Source organism: Macrosteles quadrilineatus, unplaced genomic scaffold (genome assembly GCF_028750875.1).
Source record: "Macrosteles quadrilineatus isolate MER2022 unplaced genomic scaffold, UCM_ALF_1.0 Scaffold_2__2_contigs__length_208266976, whole genome shotgun sequence".
NCBI lineage: Eukaryota > Metazoa > Arthropoda > Insecta > Hemiptera > Cicadellidae > Macrosteles > Macrosteles quadrilineatus.
The window spans coordinates 78522251-78541622 of NW_026542595.1; the positions used below are offsets into that span (position 1 = coordinate 78522251).

The 19372-nt window shown below is 34.3% G+C and overlaps 1 protein-coding gene across 1 annotated transcript; it reads right to left on the reverse strand.

Annotated features, from left to right (window-relative positions):
• Positions 1-306: 306 nt before the first annotated feature.
• LOC128984465 (nose resistant to fluoxetine protein 6-like) lies at positions 307-15995 on the reverse strand. Its single transcript, XM_054403786.1, has 13 exons — positions 15968-15995; positions 12872-13107; positions 11533-11750; positions 11312-11403; positions 8098-8279; positions 7637-7800; positions 6661-6829; positions 5172-5365; positions 4324-4465; positions 3508-3697; positions 3032-3174; positions 2004-2121; positions 307-985 (listed from the first exon to the last, which is right to left on the reverse strand). Exons 1-13 carry the CDS (start codon positions 15993-15995, stop codon positions 789-791), a joined length of 2073 nt encoding a protein of 690 aa, XP_054259761.1. The 3' UTR covers positions 307-788.
• Positions 15996-19372: the final 3377 nt, after the last annotated feature.

Consider the following 19372-nt stretch of genomic DNA (forward strand, 5'->3'; position numbering starts at 1 on the left):
TAGAACTTATTACTTCTTTATGTAAAACTTGAATTACAGAAAAACACTTGAGAGTAAATCCTCCCCTTTCCTCACACTTTTAATTTTAAATCATGTCTTTTTAACCTTGGGCCTTCCTATATTCGTGAACCATGGAATTCACAACATCTTCACTCTTCAGCCCAAGCCCATACAGTACATTTGATTCAATTAGGTAGATGCACTTATAAATAAAAGGACTTGCAAAATGGGATTCAATGAATACTAGTTGCTTTAACCTCACTTTTATTACATAAAAAATGTAACATAAAGAGTTAAAATCTGAGGACATGGGAAACTCCATTATCATCACCCAGGTTTAAAAACTATAACTTAATAACTAACAACTGTCTTCTAACAAAGCAGTGTGATGTCTAAATAGGCTAAATGCTTAAGATTAAATCAGTAAAAAAATACACATCAAATTATTAAAAGCTAAGTTTTACAAAATGTAAAAGTAACCAAAATGGTTATGAAATACAAAAAAATAAAAATTTCTAGCTAATAAATTACTAAAACCTGTACAATTCTAACTATTTTATCACAATAATTCATCTAGTGGATGATCTATAATATACAAGTAAGTATGTACATTCAAAAGCCACGATGGTTTGTTGGTTCACCATGAAAAAGAGCAGAATGGGTTTTTCCCACAAAGATCGAGTAAGATAAATATTAAATAAATTAAATAATAGATATTGACTCGGGAAAGTTTGCATTATAAATAAACTGATAGTTACAGGTTTCTACAGAAATAAGATTAATTTTTGTTAAGCCCTGCAGCTGCCGTTGCCATTGTTGACCCCAGTGTGATTCCTGTAAGGATGGTTCTCTGTGTTGATGGCCACCTTGGACTCTGTGTCATGGAGGTCAGCTATGGATGTCTTGGAGCTCCCGTTAGTCAGGGTCAGCCTGCTGTCAGTTACTTGAGCTAAGTTCTGTTGACCAAATGCACCCTTCTGGGGTCCTGGAAAAATAAGATTTTATGTAGTTGTTTCAATTTTTTCTCTTGATTTATTTTATATTGTATATGTTTAGTATCTCTTGACTTTTGGGACAAGAAAGTAGGTACTCATACTTCATAATTCAATATTACAAACACATTGCTGACATAAGATCTTGCTGAAAATCAAACATTTGTCATAATTAAGCGGAATGTGCAAAGCTCTTATACGCAAACTCCTCCTAGAAGTCATTTTCAAATTTTACATGGTGATAAAGACCGTATCGGCGAGTGCTAAAATCTGGCATTAAAAATTCTCCCAGGAATCCGACCCAACTGGTCTTAAAGTTTCAATGTAATCCTTATGGAAGCAGTATTTGACGGATAAACAAAAGGCATAAGATCAGCTGTTGACTTAAATACAGCACATGAGAAAACAGCTTATAATTATTTTAACTGTTAATCACAGATATTAGAACAGAAACTGTGTGGATCATAAAAATATACAAATGACGTCACTGGCTCAAACCACGTGATTGGAATTTTTCTTCCAATTGTTTTGATTTTCTGTTAATATTTCGTTGGTTATTTAATCACCAGCATGGCAAACCATAAGGTCCATGTTATTTTTTTTTCAAATTCATTTGTTGTGCTTATTTTTGAGCCAGTATCTGTAGAGTTTCCCTGTGATACACACAAGCTGAGAAAAAATGTTTTCAAGAATCATGCTTGCCTATTTATATATACAAAATGTATAGACATTATAGACATTATGTATAGACATTATATTTTTATAGGTATAAGGGTTTTTCATCAATATCATCATAAATATGAAAATTGTTACAGTCTTTGTACATTGAACTGGTAAAATGTAAATTTAAATTTAAGAGACAGCCATGTCTATCGACACAAAGTTAGTGTGCACTTGATCCAACAGTTTTCAGATTCGGCTAATTATTGTGAATAATTTGTAAATAAATTAATGAATATTAATACTTATCTGTAATTTCCAAGAAAAGGAATAGTCAAGTGTGTAACTTACCTCCCATTAATTTCTTTAATATCATCTTCTGAACCCTCTGCAATGGAGACTCAAAGGCCAAATTAAGGAACAGAGCCAAGAAGAAGGCAAGGGAAACTTCTCCCAGGAGAGCTACAGCCTGTAAAAATTAATGGTATCATCAATCTGCCACATAATTTCTTCCATTAGTTTGTCAACAACCTTTATCATGGGCAAGCCGTAGGAGTGGGATTATCTGTGATATTATGGGGAGAATCACAAAAGTTGCAATATCTTTTGAACATTAATTTTTACAGCAATGGAATTTTTCTATTTTGTTTAGAACGTACTAAATATTAATAAAATACAGTCAAGCCGTAAAAAAGACCAGATTTTTCTGTTATTTTTTGGGAAAATCATATAAGTTGCAATAAACCTTTGAACTGTATTTTTTACAGCAATGGGTGTTTTACCATTATGTTGAGAGTTAAAAGGACTAATATACTAAATTTTCATCAAAATTGTTTAGGCCGTTTTGTTGAAAATCTGACTGTTATCAAAATCAAAATTAAAAAAATTAAAAACACCTGGAAATTCCATATGTTAGTAGTTACATGAACAATTTAATCAAAATTGAACCACAGGCGTGGTCTAGTAGCTCGGACAGACTGGTAGCATCCACACAGACAGATGTCCCTTTGAAAACAATTTTGAGGTTCAGGAGGACCCAAAAACGGATATTTCCACCCAAAACTCAAACTCCAAAATTTAGACAAAAACAAAACTTTCCCCTTGTATGTATAGGAGGAGAAAGTAAAATGAATAAACATTTTGTATCAATTAACTGAACTAGAAGTACCAAACAGTTTGGTCTGAGTTACTCTTATGATAAAAAAAACATGTTTATTGTCCTAATGGTAAAAACTCTAATTCAATTTTGTGTTTAAAATGTTAAACCTTCTTCTAATTTTTAGCTGTATAGCATTTCTTATTTCGATTACAAAAATAATAAACCAAAGACAGTAGATTTATTAAAGGTATTAGTCTCTAGAGATTGGTTTTATGTTTACCGCAAGCATGCGGCTGTGGTAGGGAGCCGTGCGTCTCTGCCCGACGGTGTACAACATGGGGATCGTATGGATGAGGAAGGCGCAGTAGACCAGTCTTCCTAGTGGAGCCCACGCTCTGTGTCTGAATATGGAACCCCACTTGCCTGAGAACATGAACAATCTGTTAGTGATGCTAGGTATTAATAAACCAACACATATGTATACTCCAAAATACAATAAAGAAATATACCTCATATCTTATTAGATACCCACAGGAGTCAACATGATATAGGTATATTTCAAGAACAAGTTTTCATAAACACAAATTCTTTGAAACTAATTTAGTTTTGAATAGTTGTTTATTCGGCAGTGACATTTGTCTGAGATTAGCACAGAATAATGAGAAAATTGTTAAGAGGTTGGCGATAAAATGCTCTTAAAAAAAGATTCAATTACATACTGTTAAAAAGTGATTATTAAAGTACAACTCATCTTACCTATTCCCTGGTTATAATCAATGATGATGTAAGCAGATATAGTGACAGCCCAGATGACTCTGTGTACAGCTACATACACCACACTCTCCAGCAGGCTGTACGGTCGTCCTTCCTCATAGAAGATGTAGGCAATGAATGTTGTGGACAGATTGAAAAATAATCCAATCGGTATCAAGAACACCAGTGTCCACTACAACAGAAAACAATTTTACTAGAGAGAATGTAACCGGGTAGCATAGACATTAAAGTGCTCATCTAAAGTCAGAAGGTCCACGGTTGAGCCTGTGAAAACTCACGAGCTTTTTACTTTTGGATGGTGTGAAACTGGGCCCAAACATACGTATTGATCATTGGGATTTTAGTATACAGTAAATGGACGTGGATGAATAAACATCTGATCTTAGTCAGCAGCAAAGCTACACAAAACATCTTACTACGTTCTACTCTCACCACTCACTATGCATTCTTATTATGCTTAAATTACTCTTACAAGTATATGAGTCACAGTCTTAAAGAATTGATTTATTGAATAAAATCAATCAACTCTTTAAGACAGTGACAAGTCTTTAGACTCAATTTTTAAAAATCCATCTCCTGGTAGTAAACTTTTTTTGTCAAGAACAATAATTACTCATGAAATATTACTTTATACAGGAATTATGGAAATTCTAATAAAAATGTAATTTTATTGCATATTTTATTGATAATGCATGGGCAAATGGTTATTTAAATTATAATTTTAAAAAGATTATTTGGAAAATGTAGTGTCAAAATATACATAGTAAAATTAGCATCAGGGAAGGCCAAGGTACTCACCCCAGAGAACTTGAAGCTTATTCTAGCCAGGTACTGTTGTAAGTAGCTCATGAGCATTCCCACAACATACGGCACAAACCTCACATGACTGGGGACGTACATGGTGCGGAAATGTTCATTTTTCACTGGGTCCTTCTGCAGCCTGCAAATATAAGCACAATTAAGATAGCTTGAAGAGCAGAATTAGAGCTTAATTATACAGTACTTTAAAGCACAATATATGTGTCAAAGAATGAAATTAGACTATTTCATGACTAGAAACTAAACTGCAAGAGTAGTACAACTGTCAAAGATAATCCAAAACGTAGGCAACTAAAACATATTTCACATAATATAGCATACCAATCTGTGGAAGGCAAAATTAGCTTTTTAAAAAAATTATTTAAACATTTATAAAATACCCCCTTGCATTAAATTGAAATTAAATTACGAGTCATATCCCCTGCAACTGGATGAATAATCATACTGTAGCATATCTAACAAATCTGACAATCTAAACTTTTTAATTTAGTGCCATCTAAACTTATTACAAAATTATAAAGTACATAGACTAAAGTATGTTGGTGTGATAAAATCATCAAGACAATTTAAAAAGTGCACAGTAGATTCCCTCTTCTTACAACACCTCAGTACCAAATCCTTATCCAAACGAACAAAAGTCTGAATGATCAGAATAAGATCCACTCAGAAACCTTTAATGCAGTATCCAACATTATCGGTCAACAACCAAGGATACAAGTATCAAGTAATACTTTACAACTCTCGCCATATTTAATTATTTCCCTTTTAAAATATAGTAACCTGAACTGAATTAAAAGTACTTAATTGATCAATGGACAATCACTTACTCGTGGTACAGTTGAACTACACCCGGGTATTGGTTGACATATGTGATGTAGGTAGGAATGGCAACAGAAGCTGCAAAGGCGATTCCTATGAGAGAGGCTCCGAGCTTAGGCCTCTTGTATGTGATGTAGATGAGAATGATGCCAATAATGAAGTAGTGCATGTCACAAGCCAGGTACCACGCTTGTATCATACACTGCAAACACCATAAATGGTTAAAAAAACTAACCCCAACTTGTTGTATTATCTTACTAATATTATAAATCTGAAAGTTTGTGAGTTTGTGTGTGTGTTTGTTGCTCAATCACGCATGAACTACTGGACGGATTGGGCTGAAATTTGGCATGATGATAGCTCACATTCCCGATTAACATTAAAGCATATTCTTATCTCAAAAATCCTTTCGGGCTCCGCCCCAGTGGCTCTGTAGTTCCCCATGTTAACCTTATGATTTTTCATATTTAAAAGGAATTAATGAATCTTAACAGCTGTTTCAATTAAACAAGTTGGTTCTGTTCTATGATGTTCAATAGCAAGGCCACACTAAAAAAACAGGCCGTAATGCTCGTCAAGCATGACGTCACGATAGAAGACGGCTATGACGTATAAGTACTTATTTATTTATTTTCCAATGAAAGATTAAAACAAGCAGCTGATCACAAACGCCAAAATTACGTCATTGCCGTCTTCTATCGTGACGTCATGTTTGACGAGCATTACGGCCTGTTTTTTTAGTGTGGCCTTGTCAATAGCATCAAAGTTACAAGGATTACCAACAGGGTGCAGCACTATTATTTTTTTAAATTTATGACAACAGCTAATTTCCAACCATAAGGTGAAAGAGCGTAGCGAACGAACTTCAACCTGGAGGCGAGTTAGCGTAGCGAACGAGCTAACCTGAAGGCAAGTGAGCGCAACGAACGAGCTCCAACCTAAAGGTGAGTGAGCGTAGCGAACGAACTTCAACCAGGACGTGATTGAGCCATGCGAATACTTATGAAGTTAAACGGGGCAAAGCCCGCGGGTACAGCTAGTTCAACATAAATCACAAAATTTTTACAAAATGGATACAGTATTCTTACTCTATGATATTTGTCAACCAGCAATGTCTAGCTTATTAGACTAAGACAAAACTACTGTGCTATTGTTTTTGGTAAGGAAATGTGTGTTCGGTATCTTATAAATGTATTCTAGTCTACACTGCACATGTGTATACAAAACCATAGTAAATAATAGCTCCAGAATGTATCTTTAACAGTTTCCAAAAATCTTACTGGTCCTTACCATCATTTGTCACACACTAACCCCATACTAGAAGAAGAAAATGTTATCCTCTACGTTAAATCTCAAATCTGAGTATGGAGAGTAGATGATTAGGCTCTCATTCTTTTAACTTTAACTTTAACTTCTGATATTTAAACTTTAACCCACATATCATTACCTACAATTTACACGAGAATTAACAAGTCAAAGCTACATAAAAGTACTTACAGTTTCCTCCACGTTGACATAGTTGTTGAGGAAGAGAACGTTGGCCCACCAGTTCTTCTGGCAACGCAGAGCTTCTCTCCAGACCAGCGAGTTCCACAGCGGACCGTTGCCAAGGTACGGCAACACAACAGCGTGGAAGGCGATGACCAAACCATACACGGGCAGTATCCTGTAACAAGACAGTCAGTCACAAAATAGGTTTGACATTAAAGAAAATTTGTAAACATTATGATTTAAGATAAATTTCAAGGTTGAAATCTCTAGAAAGGCCGTGACTTGAGGCCAAGGAGATGTGTGGCACAATTGGGCGTCCCACACAGCTGTTAGGTTTGACTAAGCAGTGGAGTGCTACAAATGACCAACAGGTAGATTCACCCAAAACCTCAACTCCTCCAAAAAAGGGATTAATTTGGAAAATTTTCTACGATTAGAGTATTTTGGAAATACAGTACAGCAATATTATTTGAAAAAAAGTTCTTTTACATAAGTCATTACCATAAGCAGTAGATGAGTGAAGACAAGTCCAGTGCATAGCAAAACTTCACATGGCAAGTTTTTCATTTTCAAACTTCTTACAAATTTGTTTTTCATCTCTCTGAACTTATTAGAGCAGAAGAGCATCATCTTACTGTAATGAATTGTGTGTATGCATAACAGTGCACTTTGGAACTGCGTATAACAAGGATTACATTTACTGGTACCTATTCGATTAATATAGGTTTGGAAACAGTTTTTCTAATCATGTTCTTCTTAGCTAAATGTATAAAAAAGTCCAAAAGTAGCTTATTCCCTATATGGAATTTTGCTAAAAGGACACACTAAAGCTAAACCATATGGAGAAAGAACTTAAAAAGGGTTTGTGACAAAGATGATTATAACTGCCTGGTTTTATTTGTTCCCACTTTTTAGTATGAACGCTCAAAATAACAATTTTTTTTTACTAATATTCACATTTTTGTATTCATTAAAATATTACCTGATGAACCTGCCAATAATAACCAAGAAAAGGTTGATATTTTGTCTCTTCTGAAGCTCTTTGGTTAAAAAGTGAGTTGTGAGAAAACCACTGAAGACGAAAAAGGTGTCAACAATGTAATTGCCTCCGTTGAGGAACAGCATGGAGGAAACATAGTTTGGGAACTGAAACATGGAATAACACTAATATAGTACAATCATTGACTCTAAGCTTGGGTATTGAATTAATAACTTGCAAAAAATGCATAATATACTGGTGCTATTAAATAAATAAACATTTATACACACTTGACGCTAAGTAGCAGATCCAATGTCCGTGACAGCAACAAAAATTCCCATTCATTAAACTAAGGAAACCATGGATAGATAGCTAGTGTTACAGCTCATTCTACAATGAAGATTGCTATGGATAATATTGAAGATAATACCAATGATTGCTATAGATTATTATCCATAGATTACCGTTTCAATGAAGTAAGGGTTCTGCACTGGTTTCCCATTGAGGTACATCTCTTTGTGGCCTAGGATCACACAAGTCATGCTCAAATACTTGAGGCAATGCAGCAGTTTGAAGTCTGCATCAGGGTTGGTCTTGCACAGCTTTCTCATGTTGGAATATGTAGAGAAAACCTTGATGAAACTCCCTACAAATAACAGGATATTAGCAATTATTTGGAAGTGATTATTGCCACTAAACTCTATTTATTACTTTTCTATATTAGTTGTGTTGTAATTTAAACTATTTAACTGTGATGATTCAACCTTCCATCGGATGCAACACGGAAGTTACCTCCGGGTCACTACTTTTTTTGTTATAAAAACCATAGTATGTGTTCAGCAGGGCTGTCGCCTGATTTACCTCACACACCTCTTTTGCGGAATCGGTTTTGTCCACCCTTTCCCAGTTGTCAGTCAACCTAGGGGGTGGTTCATGTCACTACTGGAAGTAGCTTTCGCGTATGTTTTATGTCTTACACTATTAGGCCAGTCATATTAGGTAAAAATACCCCTCTACCTGGAAATAATTCCCTAAAAGGGGAAACTTTGCATATGTGTAGTACTAGCACCCAGTAACAACATATCAAAAATCAACACTCGTGCATGCTGTGCTACGGCCGCCATCTTGGAAAATGGCGGCCGATTTTCACTTTTTTGACCATATTTCACTAACCGTTGGATGTACAAAAATTTTGTTGATACAAAAGTTGAAGAGCTTAAAAAATACATATTTTTACTATTTAAACTTTTGTCATATCTCTAACGGTTATCGAGAAAACTTAATTTAATAATAACAAAACTTGAATTTTGTTTGAATTTCTGCAGATCAAGTCGAAAATTCAATTTATCACGATCTTTAATCTCCAGGATTTGGCATTTTAGCATACTTATGAATAAAATAAAATACATTTATTAGTTACAAATGATATTTGAACATAATTATTTTCAAATAAATAAGTAAAACAGTTATTAATATTACATTTTGATTTATTTATCTTGTTCGACCATCTTGGATTCATCAATTACCACCTCAGGCGAATTCTCGCATGACAATCCCTCATATTTACCACACATTGCTGAACAACGCAGACCTGCCCTTTTGCACTCGCAATAGTCAGAACACCTCTTACAGTTGCAAGAAATGACGTGCATAATTCTCTCGGGTGCTGGTGGAAGAGTCGTTGGAATAGGTTGTAGTGATTGTCAACGAAACTCCAGTCCCACTGACACGGATCTAAATCATGCCCAAGCCATTTTTGAACTTGGTGATAAACACGGAAGCTGTGTTGGGAAGCAGCAACTGATGTTGGGTGTAGCGTTGCCAAATAAAAATGTGCTTGCAGCCTTTTCTTAGCAGTGTATTGGTGGTATATATAAAACCTATGCTCATCCAAGGTTTTATTCTCTGATTTACCATACAATGCAATTGATAAAAGTTTCTCTTGCTACTGCAATTTGCTCTTTGGTTGCATCTCTCGAATAGAATGGAAAAATTGATTAAGTGCCTTGACCCATATTTAATGTTAAGGTAAACTGATGTAGCAACATGAATTGTGGAGTGAAATAACCGTGGCCTGCAAGTAGCAATGATCGCATGATTTATTGTCACTTGTTTCCTAAATAGACCTTTCGGACACTTGGCACTTTTTAGCTTCGTTACGTTATCGGTAATAGTATAGGCCTATTTCGTTCCTAGGGCCGAAAATGAGGTTTTGCTGGATCGAGATAGTTTTTAAGTTTGGACGAAGTCGAGAACTTATATCGATCGAAAGCTGCAAAACCATTTCGGTCCGTGGTACGAACGCTATTTTTCACCACACTATACCCTATTACCACTATTCACCACTATAATAATGCACACTGATAGTCAACACAACTACAACTTTAAGGTTATGTGAAGAAATAATTTGAGGAATCAGCAAAAATAAAAGTAAATAGTTGCTAAGAAACGATGACAATAACACAATTCTATTGAAATGCTATGGATTTTGATTGTGTATTTAAAATGCATTCATGTTTTAAGTAAGTAAGCGGGCAGCGGGCAGCAGATTTTGCGGCCCCGGGCTGTAAAAACCTGCTCGGTCCTCAAATTACGATGACAGCTGGCATGGCCAGCAAATTGTCCAGCCACCAATTAACGTACAGCCAAAAACATCATAGTGTGGTGAAAAACACTTAAGTGTCTCTGGGATTACACTCTGGCCAAATGTCAGAAAACTTTAAAACCTAGGGGACAATTTTAGTGTTTAATTGCCAAAAATCAAACAAGGTGTTGTCTGTATCAATTTATTATTGTTATTATTACGTTTTTCTCGATAACCGTTAGAGGTATGACAAAAGTTTAAATAGTAAAAATGTGTATGTTTATAAGCTCTTCAACTTTTGTATTAACAATATTTTTGTACATCCAACGGTTAGTGAAATATGGTCAAAAAAGTAAAAATCGGCCGCCATTTTCCAAGATGGCGGCCGTAGCACAGCATGCACGAATGTTGATTTTTGATATGTTGTTACTGGGCGCTAGTACTATATATATGCAAAGTTTCCCCTTTTAGGGAATTATTTCTACGTAATAACCTAATATGACTGGACTATATATACTCATATACTATAGTACTGTATGTACAAAAAGTAAGTCTTTTTTATCCACAACACTTACGTATTTTTATTGTTTATAATGACATTTTCTATTTGATATACAAGTACAACTTAAATAATAGTGTAATAACTCATAAAAAATGTTTTTCTTACAGTTTTATTGCTATTAAAATGTTTTTTACTCATCATTGTATAGTTTTTGTACTCCCGGAGGTAACTTCTGTGAGCGCTCTTTGGTGTTTGAAAATCAATGCGCCCGACAGAAGGCTAATTACCGCTTGGCAGGATGTAAAAGAATAACTTAATACATTACTATTTCAAAATGAAATTTGATAATCATACCATTGTAAGAACTATGGTGTTCTGTTTTCATTGTGATGGTTGCGTATCGAATAAAAAATTATGATAACCAACATGAATTTAACTGCTAAAATTTCTTTCACTATACTGTTCGTATCGTTAATTTTTATTTTCTACAAGAGTAGAAAGTTTTACATCATTTTGATGAAAATATTTTCACAATAAATTAGATTGATGTAATATACAGTGTAGGGATTTTTTAATGGGATATTGTACTTACTAAGAGAGCGCTTAAGCATGGCCTCGTCTTCGGTGGCGTAGTCAACCAGAGTAGCAAGCGTACATAGACCGAACATTAGGTATATGAATCCCCTGCAAACAAATACCAAACTAATTATATTTTGAATTTTTAGAACCCAGATTATTAGTGATACCCAAATTATTGTGACATTTTAGCAGATAGTATATCTATCAAAACACAGTGCGGAAGCCCAAACTTACACCACAATGTAGTATCCCATGGAGTAAGCAGGAGCCTCCCAGATGCTGTAGCAGTCGCTGGGGTTGATAGTGATGTCGGACAGGATGCCTTGTTGTCGTAGAGGGACAGACAGGCTGGTGTTGAGAGAATCCTGGATATCTTGAGCTCTACAGGACGACGGCACACAGACAGCCCAGTGAAGGACATCCCTGCGTATTATACGAGGGTCCTGTGTTGTCTAGAGCAGAAATTTATTTTTGTTCATTGTAAAATGAAATATTGTAATGTCGATTGATACAGGATAGTACGGTATAGCATCAAAAATAAGTATAAAAAAAAACATTCTATGTTTAACAAAAATAGTTTGAAAATGCTACCCCTCTCATCAATTTGTAAGATTTTAAACCTAGGCTATACACAGAGTTAATAAAAAGTCAAGACCCCCCCCATCTAATATTTTTCTAAGTAAATATACAGAGATATCCTTCTGGTGGTCAAGCAATCTTAGCGGGAAGTCATTATATGATTTTGAAAATTTTCCACCATTCTTTAAGTTTTTGTCATGAAATGAAAGTTCGGGCTTAGATTGCACGACTACCAAAAGCATATCACTGTATATTTACTGAGAAAAATATTAGATCGGGTTGTCTTGACTTTACGCAAGGATTTCATAATATATTGTAAATAACATCTTGATTAGCATTGTCTCAGAGAGGTGTTGTTAACTTTATGGAAAGTAAATAAAAAACTTTCAACACTCTTGAAACATAATATATTTACACTTTGTACTGTTAACTCGCAAGAGGTTAATGCAAATAAATGGTAACAGGTGATCAATTTCGATTCGACACTCATTATCATTATCATTCGAGATGGGAACACCACCTGTGCGTAATTAAACCAAAATATGAGTGTAGAATGGAGTTTGATGCCTTCTGTAGCTTTGTTACTGACTATGACCAGCTGTTTCCTTAGTCGGAACCAATTATTGAAAACCCAATGATCAAGGAAAACTGGGTCCAGATTCAAACCATCAAAAAGCTACACACCAAGCTACACAGCTAAAAACAGGCGAACTTTTGATTACTAGGCGAGCACTATAACCTCTGAGCTACCCAGCTAGTCTCCAATCATCATCAGACCCAAAGGGCGAGTCATCACGAGAACTTACTTGTTTGTTTTACCTTGTAAAAAACACGGTTTCAAATTGAAAATATGTACCATAAACTAAAGAGAACAAAATAAGTAAAAAAATGCATAATTACAACAATCAAAATACTTTCAGTGTAACAATATCAACATTAAATAAAAAGACTTATTAGATGTCTCCATTATTTTATCTACCAGTACTTATCGTACCTTAAGTTTCTGCCAGACAGAAGCGTTGGATGGAAGACCAGTGTACAGCTGTGAAGGAGGGTCGTACCACCTGGGGTACAAGTCGTGCTCAGGTCGGAACGCAATCTTGGCCAGACAGTACTTGCCCGTGATATGTTCCTCGGGAACGTCTATGCTGATGCACTCGTCAAAGTGGCCAAACTGGAAAGTGTCTGCTGAGATGAACCCGTTGGGCGCGAGTGCTGACGCGTCAAACACTGGAAAACAGGAAACAATGTAACTAATGTAAGCACAAAGGAAGACAATGGGTTGCTGGATTAGTGTTTAGCGTTTCTGACTAAGTTTAGCGAGAGGAACAGGAGACAGGTTCGATTTCCGGTACCTCGATTTCCTCCTGTGCTATATACTACCTCCTTAAAAATGCCACAGGTGTAGACAATGACAAAAAAGAAGTAACACTTGGCCAGAAAACTGACCAGATATTTTAAAAGGATTTTTCAACCTTGCCTGTCCACATGGGCCTTTGGTCTGTCTGTGGAACGTATCAAAGCAAGGGACAAATTACGTGTTTGGAATTTTTATCCCTGACGCAAATGCCATCCCCAATGATGAATAATAAAAATGCAAACACGAATAACCGTAAATCAACGACCTCAAACAAATGGTATGTGAATCCCCAGATAGTTAAATTCTTAATGAGGAGATACATTTATTATATTATTCCATTCATAATGAATGTGCAGGGTGTTTCCAAATCGTCTAGACATATTTTATGAACTTGTTCCTTGGGCTACGAGCTACGACAAACATAATATGCCATATAAGTATGGGTCTAAAACTGCCACAATTTCGGTCTGTCGGTCTGTTTGTGATTTTTAAAAATTATTTTTTATATCAATCATTTTTTAAAATAGACATTTACAAATTTTCTATAAATGTATAGTTTAGAAGGTAAAAAGAGCTTAACAATTTTTGTTCCAATATCTCAAGCCATTTTAATATGGCGGCCATTTAATGTCTTTAATGCCAAATTTCCTGAAAACCATATCCATTAAGAAATTTGTTTTTGCAGTCAAAAATATAGAGAATTTAAATACAAATCAAATGATACTTTGTTTGTTAAAATCGGATGACAAACAACCGAGTAATCAGTGATTTTTTCCAACATTCTGTTACGCAATTTAAATGGACTACCATATACTACTCTTATTTTAGGTACTATTAAATTGTGTAACCGAATGAAGAAAAAACTGATAATTCGGTGTTTGTCATCCGATTCTAACAAATATGGCCACATTTGATTTTGATTTATATTCTTTATCCTTTTGATCATAAAAACAATTATCTTAATATTTACGGTTTTCATGAAATTTGGCATTAAAGATTTTAAATGGCTTGAGATTTTGGAGCAAAATTTTTAAAGCTCTTTTTAATTTCTAAACTACACATTTATACCAGTTTTGAAATTTTCTATCTTGAAAAACGCACAAGATATAAAATAATTTTAAAAAATCACAAACAGACCAACAGACAGAAATATAGGCATTTTAGACCCATACTTATATAGCATTTCATGTTTGTCTTTAGCCCAAGGAACAAGTCCACAAAATATATCCAGACAATTTGGAAACACCCTGTATAAAATAAGTCCCCAATTAAGAAGTAATAATTATGTTGTATCTGTTAAAATGGGGTTCCTAGATTTTTGTTTTCTCAAAATCCATTGTAAACCAAACTCTTTCTCAAGGTCTTGCAGATTAACAAACAGAAACTTAATTTCTCAATATGAAGGTACAAACTAAATTGTATCTTTGTTTGTCCCATTAGTACAGAGAGAAGAAAACATGTTGTACAGTAAGACAAGACAAATGACTACAGCCTTGGTGTTAAAGTTCGACCTTGCTCTTATCATGGATAGGTCGGATGATCAGCAAAACTACTTTACTGACAGATCAGCTGATCAGCTGGCAGAGACACAGACAATCAAACACAATGACAATGACACCTAGTAGAGTGGCTAGGACATTGCAGCCCACTAGGAAGTATTCATATTCATGACTAAATCAATGACAGATGGATTAGTTCACTGATAGGCCACATACGTGGGTGTATAACTGCTGCATCTTTTAGGATAAGTCATCATAAAGTAATTTTCGTTCTGGATGGAATCTAGAGGTAGTATTGTATGATATTTTACAGCTGATAAGTAATTTGTTTAGATACATTTATGAGTTAACAAGTTACAAATCCGTTCTAACAATATTAATTTGTCTCAATTACCTTTTTGGTTTTTTTTTACCTTGAAGTTCTTGTAGTTTTTTTATGTCTGATGCCCATTTCGCCACAGGTTGGCATCTTCAGAGTTCACTATCTTGAAGATGCCAACCTGTGGCGAAATGCGCATCAGACATAAAAAAACTACAAGAACTTCAAGGCAACAAAAACCAAAAAGGTAATTGATTAAAACTGTTCTTGAAACTGGGTTATATCACAAATTAATTTGTGTATCATAAATTATTTAAAACTCACAAAGTTGATATTAAAACAGTTTTAAAACTTTATTTCCTTTTTAGTTTGCGACAATTTTTTACGTTGCAATAGCCCACTCGGGCTTCGAAGGTAAGTGCTTTGCGTGCATCAAGAAAAGCAAGTAGACAGGTACAGTACAACAAGGAACTGATATACAGGGTGTATACAAACTCTCTGGAGCGCTATTGTATATTTGTTCCTTAGGTCAAAGTAAACTTCATACAAACATGGGTGCCTGGATTTTTGTCTGTATGCGATGTTCACTAATGTATCCATCACTTTTGAACCCCTTAAACCATTGACCATCCAATTCTGTGCATAAGTAGTGAAGTGATAGATAGGATCAACTTTTGTACAAAGTATCAGATTTCTAAATTGTACCATTTTAAAATGTTGGCCATATAACATTTTCTATCAAGAATATCTTAAAAATAAGTTATTATACTCAAATTTATTAGGAGCAATCTGTTAGGAAATTTTATGTCCAACCCAACGATGGTTTAGTTGTAAAATCGGTCAATAAACAACTAGGATATTACATTTTTGCCAGTGAGGCCGTGCATGGCCCAGACCACTGCCGTACCTCACCGACACCGACGCGAGGTGGCTCCGCCATGGGGAAAAATTAAGACATCATAACATTGACATAACGGTCTCACAAAGAATGCAATATCTTGGTTGTTTATCATCCTATTTCTACGATAGAAGTATCGTTGGATTGGTCATAAAATTGTCTAAAAACGCGCTCGTAATCGTTTTTAGTAGAATCACTCGTTTTCAAGATATTTTTAATCTAAAATTTAAATGACCACCATTTGAAATAGATAAAACTTAGAAATCTGATACTTTGTACAAAGGTTTATCCTATGTGTATGCACTCATGCACACATTTGAATTTTGAGTAAATCGCTTAAGGGGCTCAAAAGTAATGGATACATTGTGAAATCGCATACGGACGTACATATAGGAAATCATGCATTTTGACCAATGTTTATATGATGGATTTTCTAATTTTGACCTAAGGAACAAATTTACAAAAGCGTTCCAGATAATTTTTTCATACCCTGTATTTATAAAAATAATTCGCGCTGATAATAGTTGCAGAACCCACCTTGGTCTCACGACGCCAATTAGCGTTGTACCTTTGATTCAGTTCAGTAGTAGAAACCAAATTTGAAATTTATCTACGAGTAATAAGTGATGCCACTTGACTGATTCAAACTAGAATTAACGTACAACGCAATATAGTATCTCTGACCAAGCAGAACCCTTCAAAATACATTAGGAATTTTACAAATAATTAGTTATTCTATCCGAATACGTTAAAAATATAAATAACTAAATATTTAAAAGGTTATTGCATATTGAAATAAATCCGAAGACTTTAGCAATCCGCTCGAGATACGATGGAAGTAAAAGTATAGACTACTCTAGCCTAACCACTTACATTTTACAACAGATAACACAAACTTTGAGTCTAAATAACGTAGCATAAAACGTACTACTGTATCAATTCAAAAGCTCTTTATGAAGATTCGTAAGCAAACCTAGTTTTATGAATGATGCTCATTATAAAAAAATATCAAAGCCAACAAGATCGACCTTAAGTGAAAGTTACATTGTTCAATGTCCGGATACAAGCATCATAGGTCGGTGATTTGACCTTCAAACGTGACAGAAAACATAAACAATAAACTATTTGACTTCCTTCTCTAAAGTATGGCCGTAGGCTTATGATTGGGCATCTGTTGAAGACATTCCACAAATAACACGCTCGTTAAAAATACAACTAATATTAAAGGTAACGTTTTACAAATTTGGGATTTATTCTTCCACTCAAATTCTTGAAAGAAAAGTAAGTAATGTCCAATATAAATTAACCAATTTTTACCAACACGGTTTGAACACAGACTATTTAATGTAATATGCAATCTTTCGGTGATAAATAAATATTTGCAATAAGAATTATTTTAAGTTCTTAAGTTGTGTTACTTTTATATTAGTATAAACAAATAATATTTTTATAAGTTCGACTATTTTAATTACATAGTAAACCATCATTTTAACAATTTAATGGATGTACAGCAAACCTATCTCAGTTTTTCTAGCATAGTCGCGAGAAATACTTCTTGGGTTTTTGAAAACCACAATTCAACTCAGTCCTAAAACATTAGCAACGAGTTTTATATGTAAAAGAATAAAAATAGTGATAAACCGTTGAAGTCTCTTTGGGAACAGTTTTTGGCTTTTCACATTATGTTAGAAGATGATAACCACTTACCATCTTTAGTGTATATTTACCGTCTTGTGAGTAACAGTACAAGCTTAAATATATGTTTTAAGTGTTATAAGACTTTTTTTTATTTACTTTCCGTAAGATTATAACGTATAGAATAAGTACCATAGTTAAATATTAAGCTATCTGCTAGATGCCGTCTCAATTTGGCATGCTTTAGAAAATGGTGAAATTTGCGTTACAGTAGTGAATTAATGGTTTAAAATGGAACAGGTTGGTAGTTTTGGATTTTTAGTTATTTGACAAGTGGCCGGAAACACCTTGTAAAATATCACATCAGCAGATGAGATCTTTAACGACTAACTCCGCGTTAAATCTGGAAAACTAATTTGCTTGTGTTTGTGACCAAGTTCACATAATAGCTTGAGGCAAATGTCTATCTTCAAGGGATCTATTCATGCTATACATGTTATCTAAAACGAAAATGATAATGATCTTCATTTAGAAAGATGATTTTGAAGAATATTTTTTCAAAGTCATTAGGTTGTTGATTTTAAATTCACGTCAATCTTATTTCCTTTTGTATTTTCCTGCCTTAATTATATGTATTAATAATAGAAATGTCTTATCAAAGACATTAGGTTAAAAAAGTTCAACCGTAGAATATCGATCGTTGAACATTCATTATATTTGAAATATATGAAGAATGTATAAACTTAAATAGAGATAACAAGTCTGCTGAATACAATTCAAGGCATAAAAATACATAAAAAAACTTTGTTATGAGTTTTGATGCTACAGGGAAAGTGGTTTTTGATTACATGTTAACAATATTAAAAGAATAAATTTAAAAAATTTGACCAAAATATATAAACAAGCAAAATACTACGGTTTTCTGTTCCTCCTTAGTACAACATAAGAATTTTAGATGTACAGTTTTTTGATTTTTCTCCCTAACCTTTGATTGTACAACAACGGTTCTATCTACAATTTTTTGTAATCTGTACACGATGGCTTTATTAAAAATTTAGCATTTCCATGTTTAACGGGAAAAAATAGTTTTTGAAATTTTGTTTACCTTATAACACGTCGTTTCCATAACCAGATCCTGCTGGTTCACGAACTCATTCAAGTTGTTTATCCCAATCTAAATCCTTTAAGCCTAATTTAATAAAAATTGGACAAAAATTACTCGAGTTATCGCATTTACGGACACATACGAGTTTGATCGAATAGTGTTTTGGAAAATGAAAAACAAAACACAAATCAAAATGAAAATTAAAAAAAAAAATCCAACCTAAAAACTGAATGATAAATCGGGTCCGAACTCTTATCGTGCTACCTACCGTATTTCTTCCCTTTACAATTTTAATTTGCTAAAATGTAAACAGTTTACAACTGGCCCCTATAGCTAGGGTATCGTAATTCAGCGCCTACTGCAAAGCTAACTTGTCAAAATTCGATTAAAATAAAAAGAAGATAGAACTTCATTAGTACGACACAAAAAACTTCGATTACAAAGAGGATAAAATCTATCTACAGCTTTGGATATTTAATTCAGTACCGTACTTGTCCTAGGTCAACAATGAAGATAATCAAAACAATTGCTTTAAAATGGAAGTCACTGAAGCACACATTTAAACAGATTGTACGGTATGCAAACAATGCTCCAGGTGATATTAAGATGCTTTGTTATTCAACAGTCTCCCACCCTCATAGTAATAAGGAAAAAAAAACTCGTGAATCTTGTCACCTCC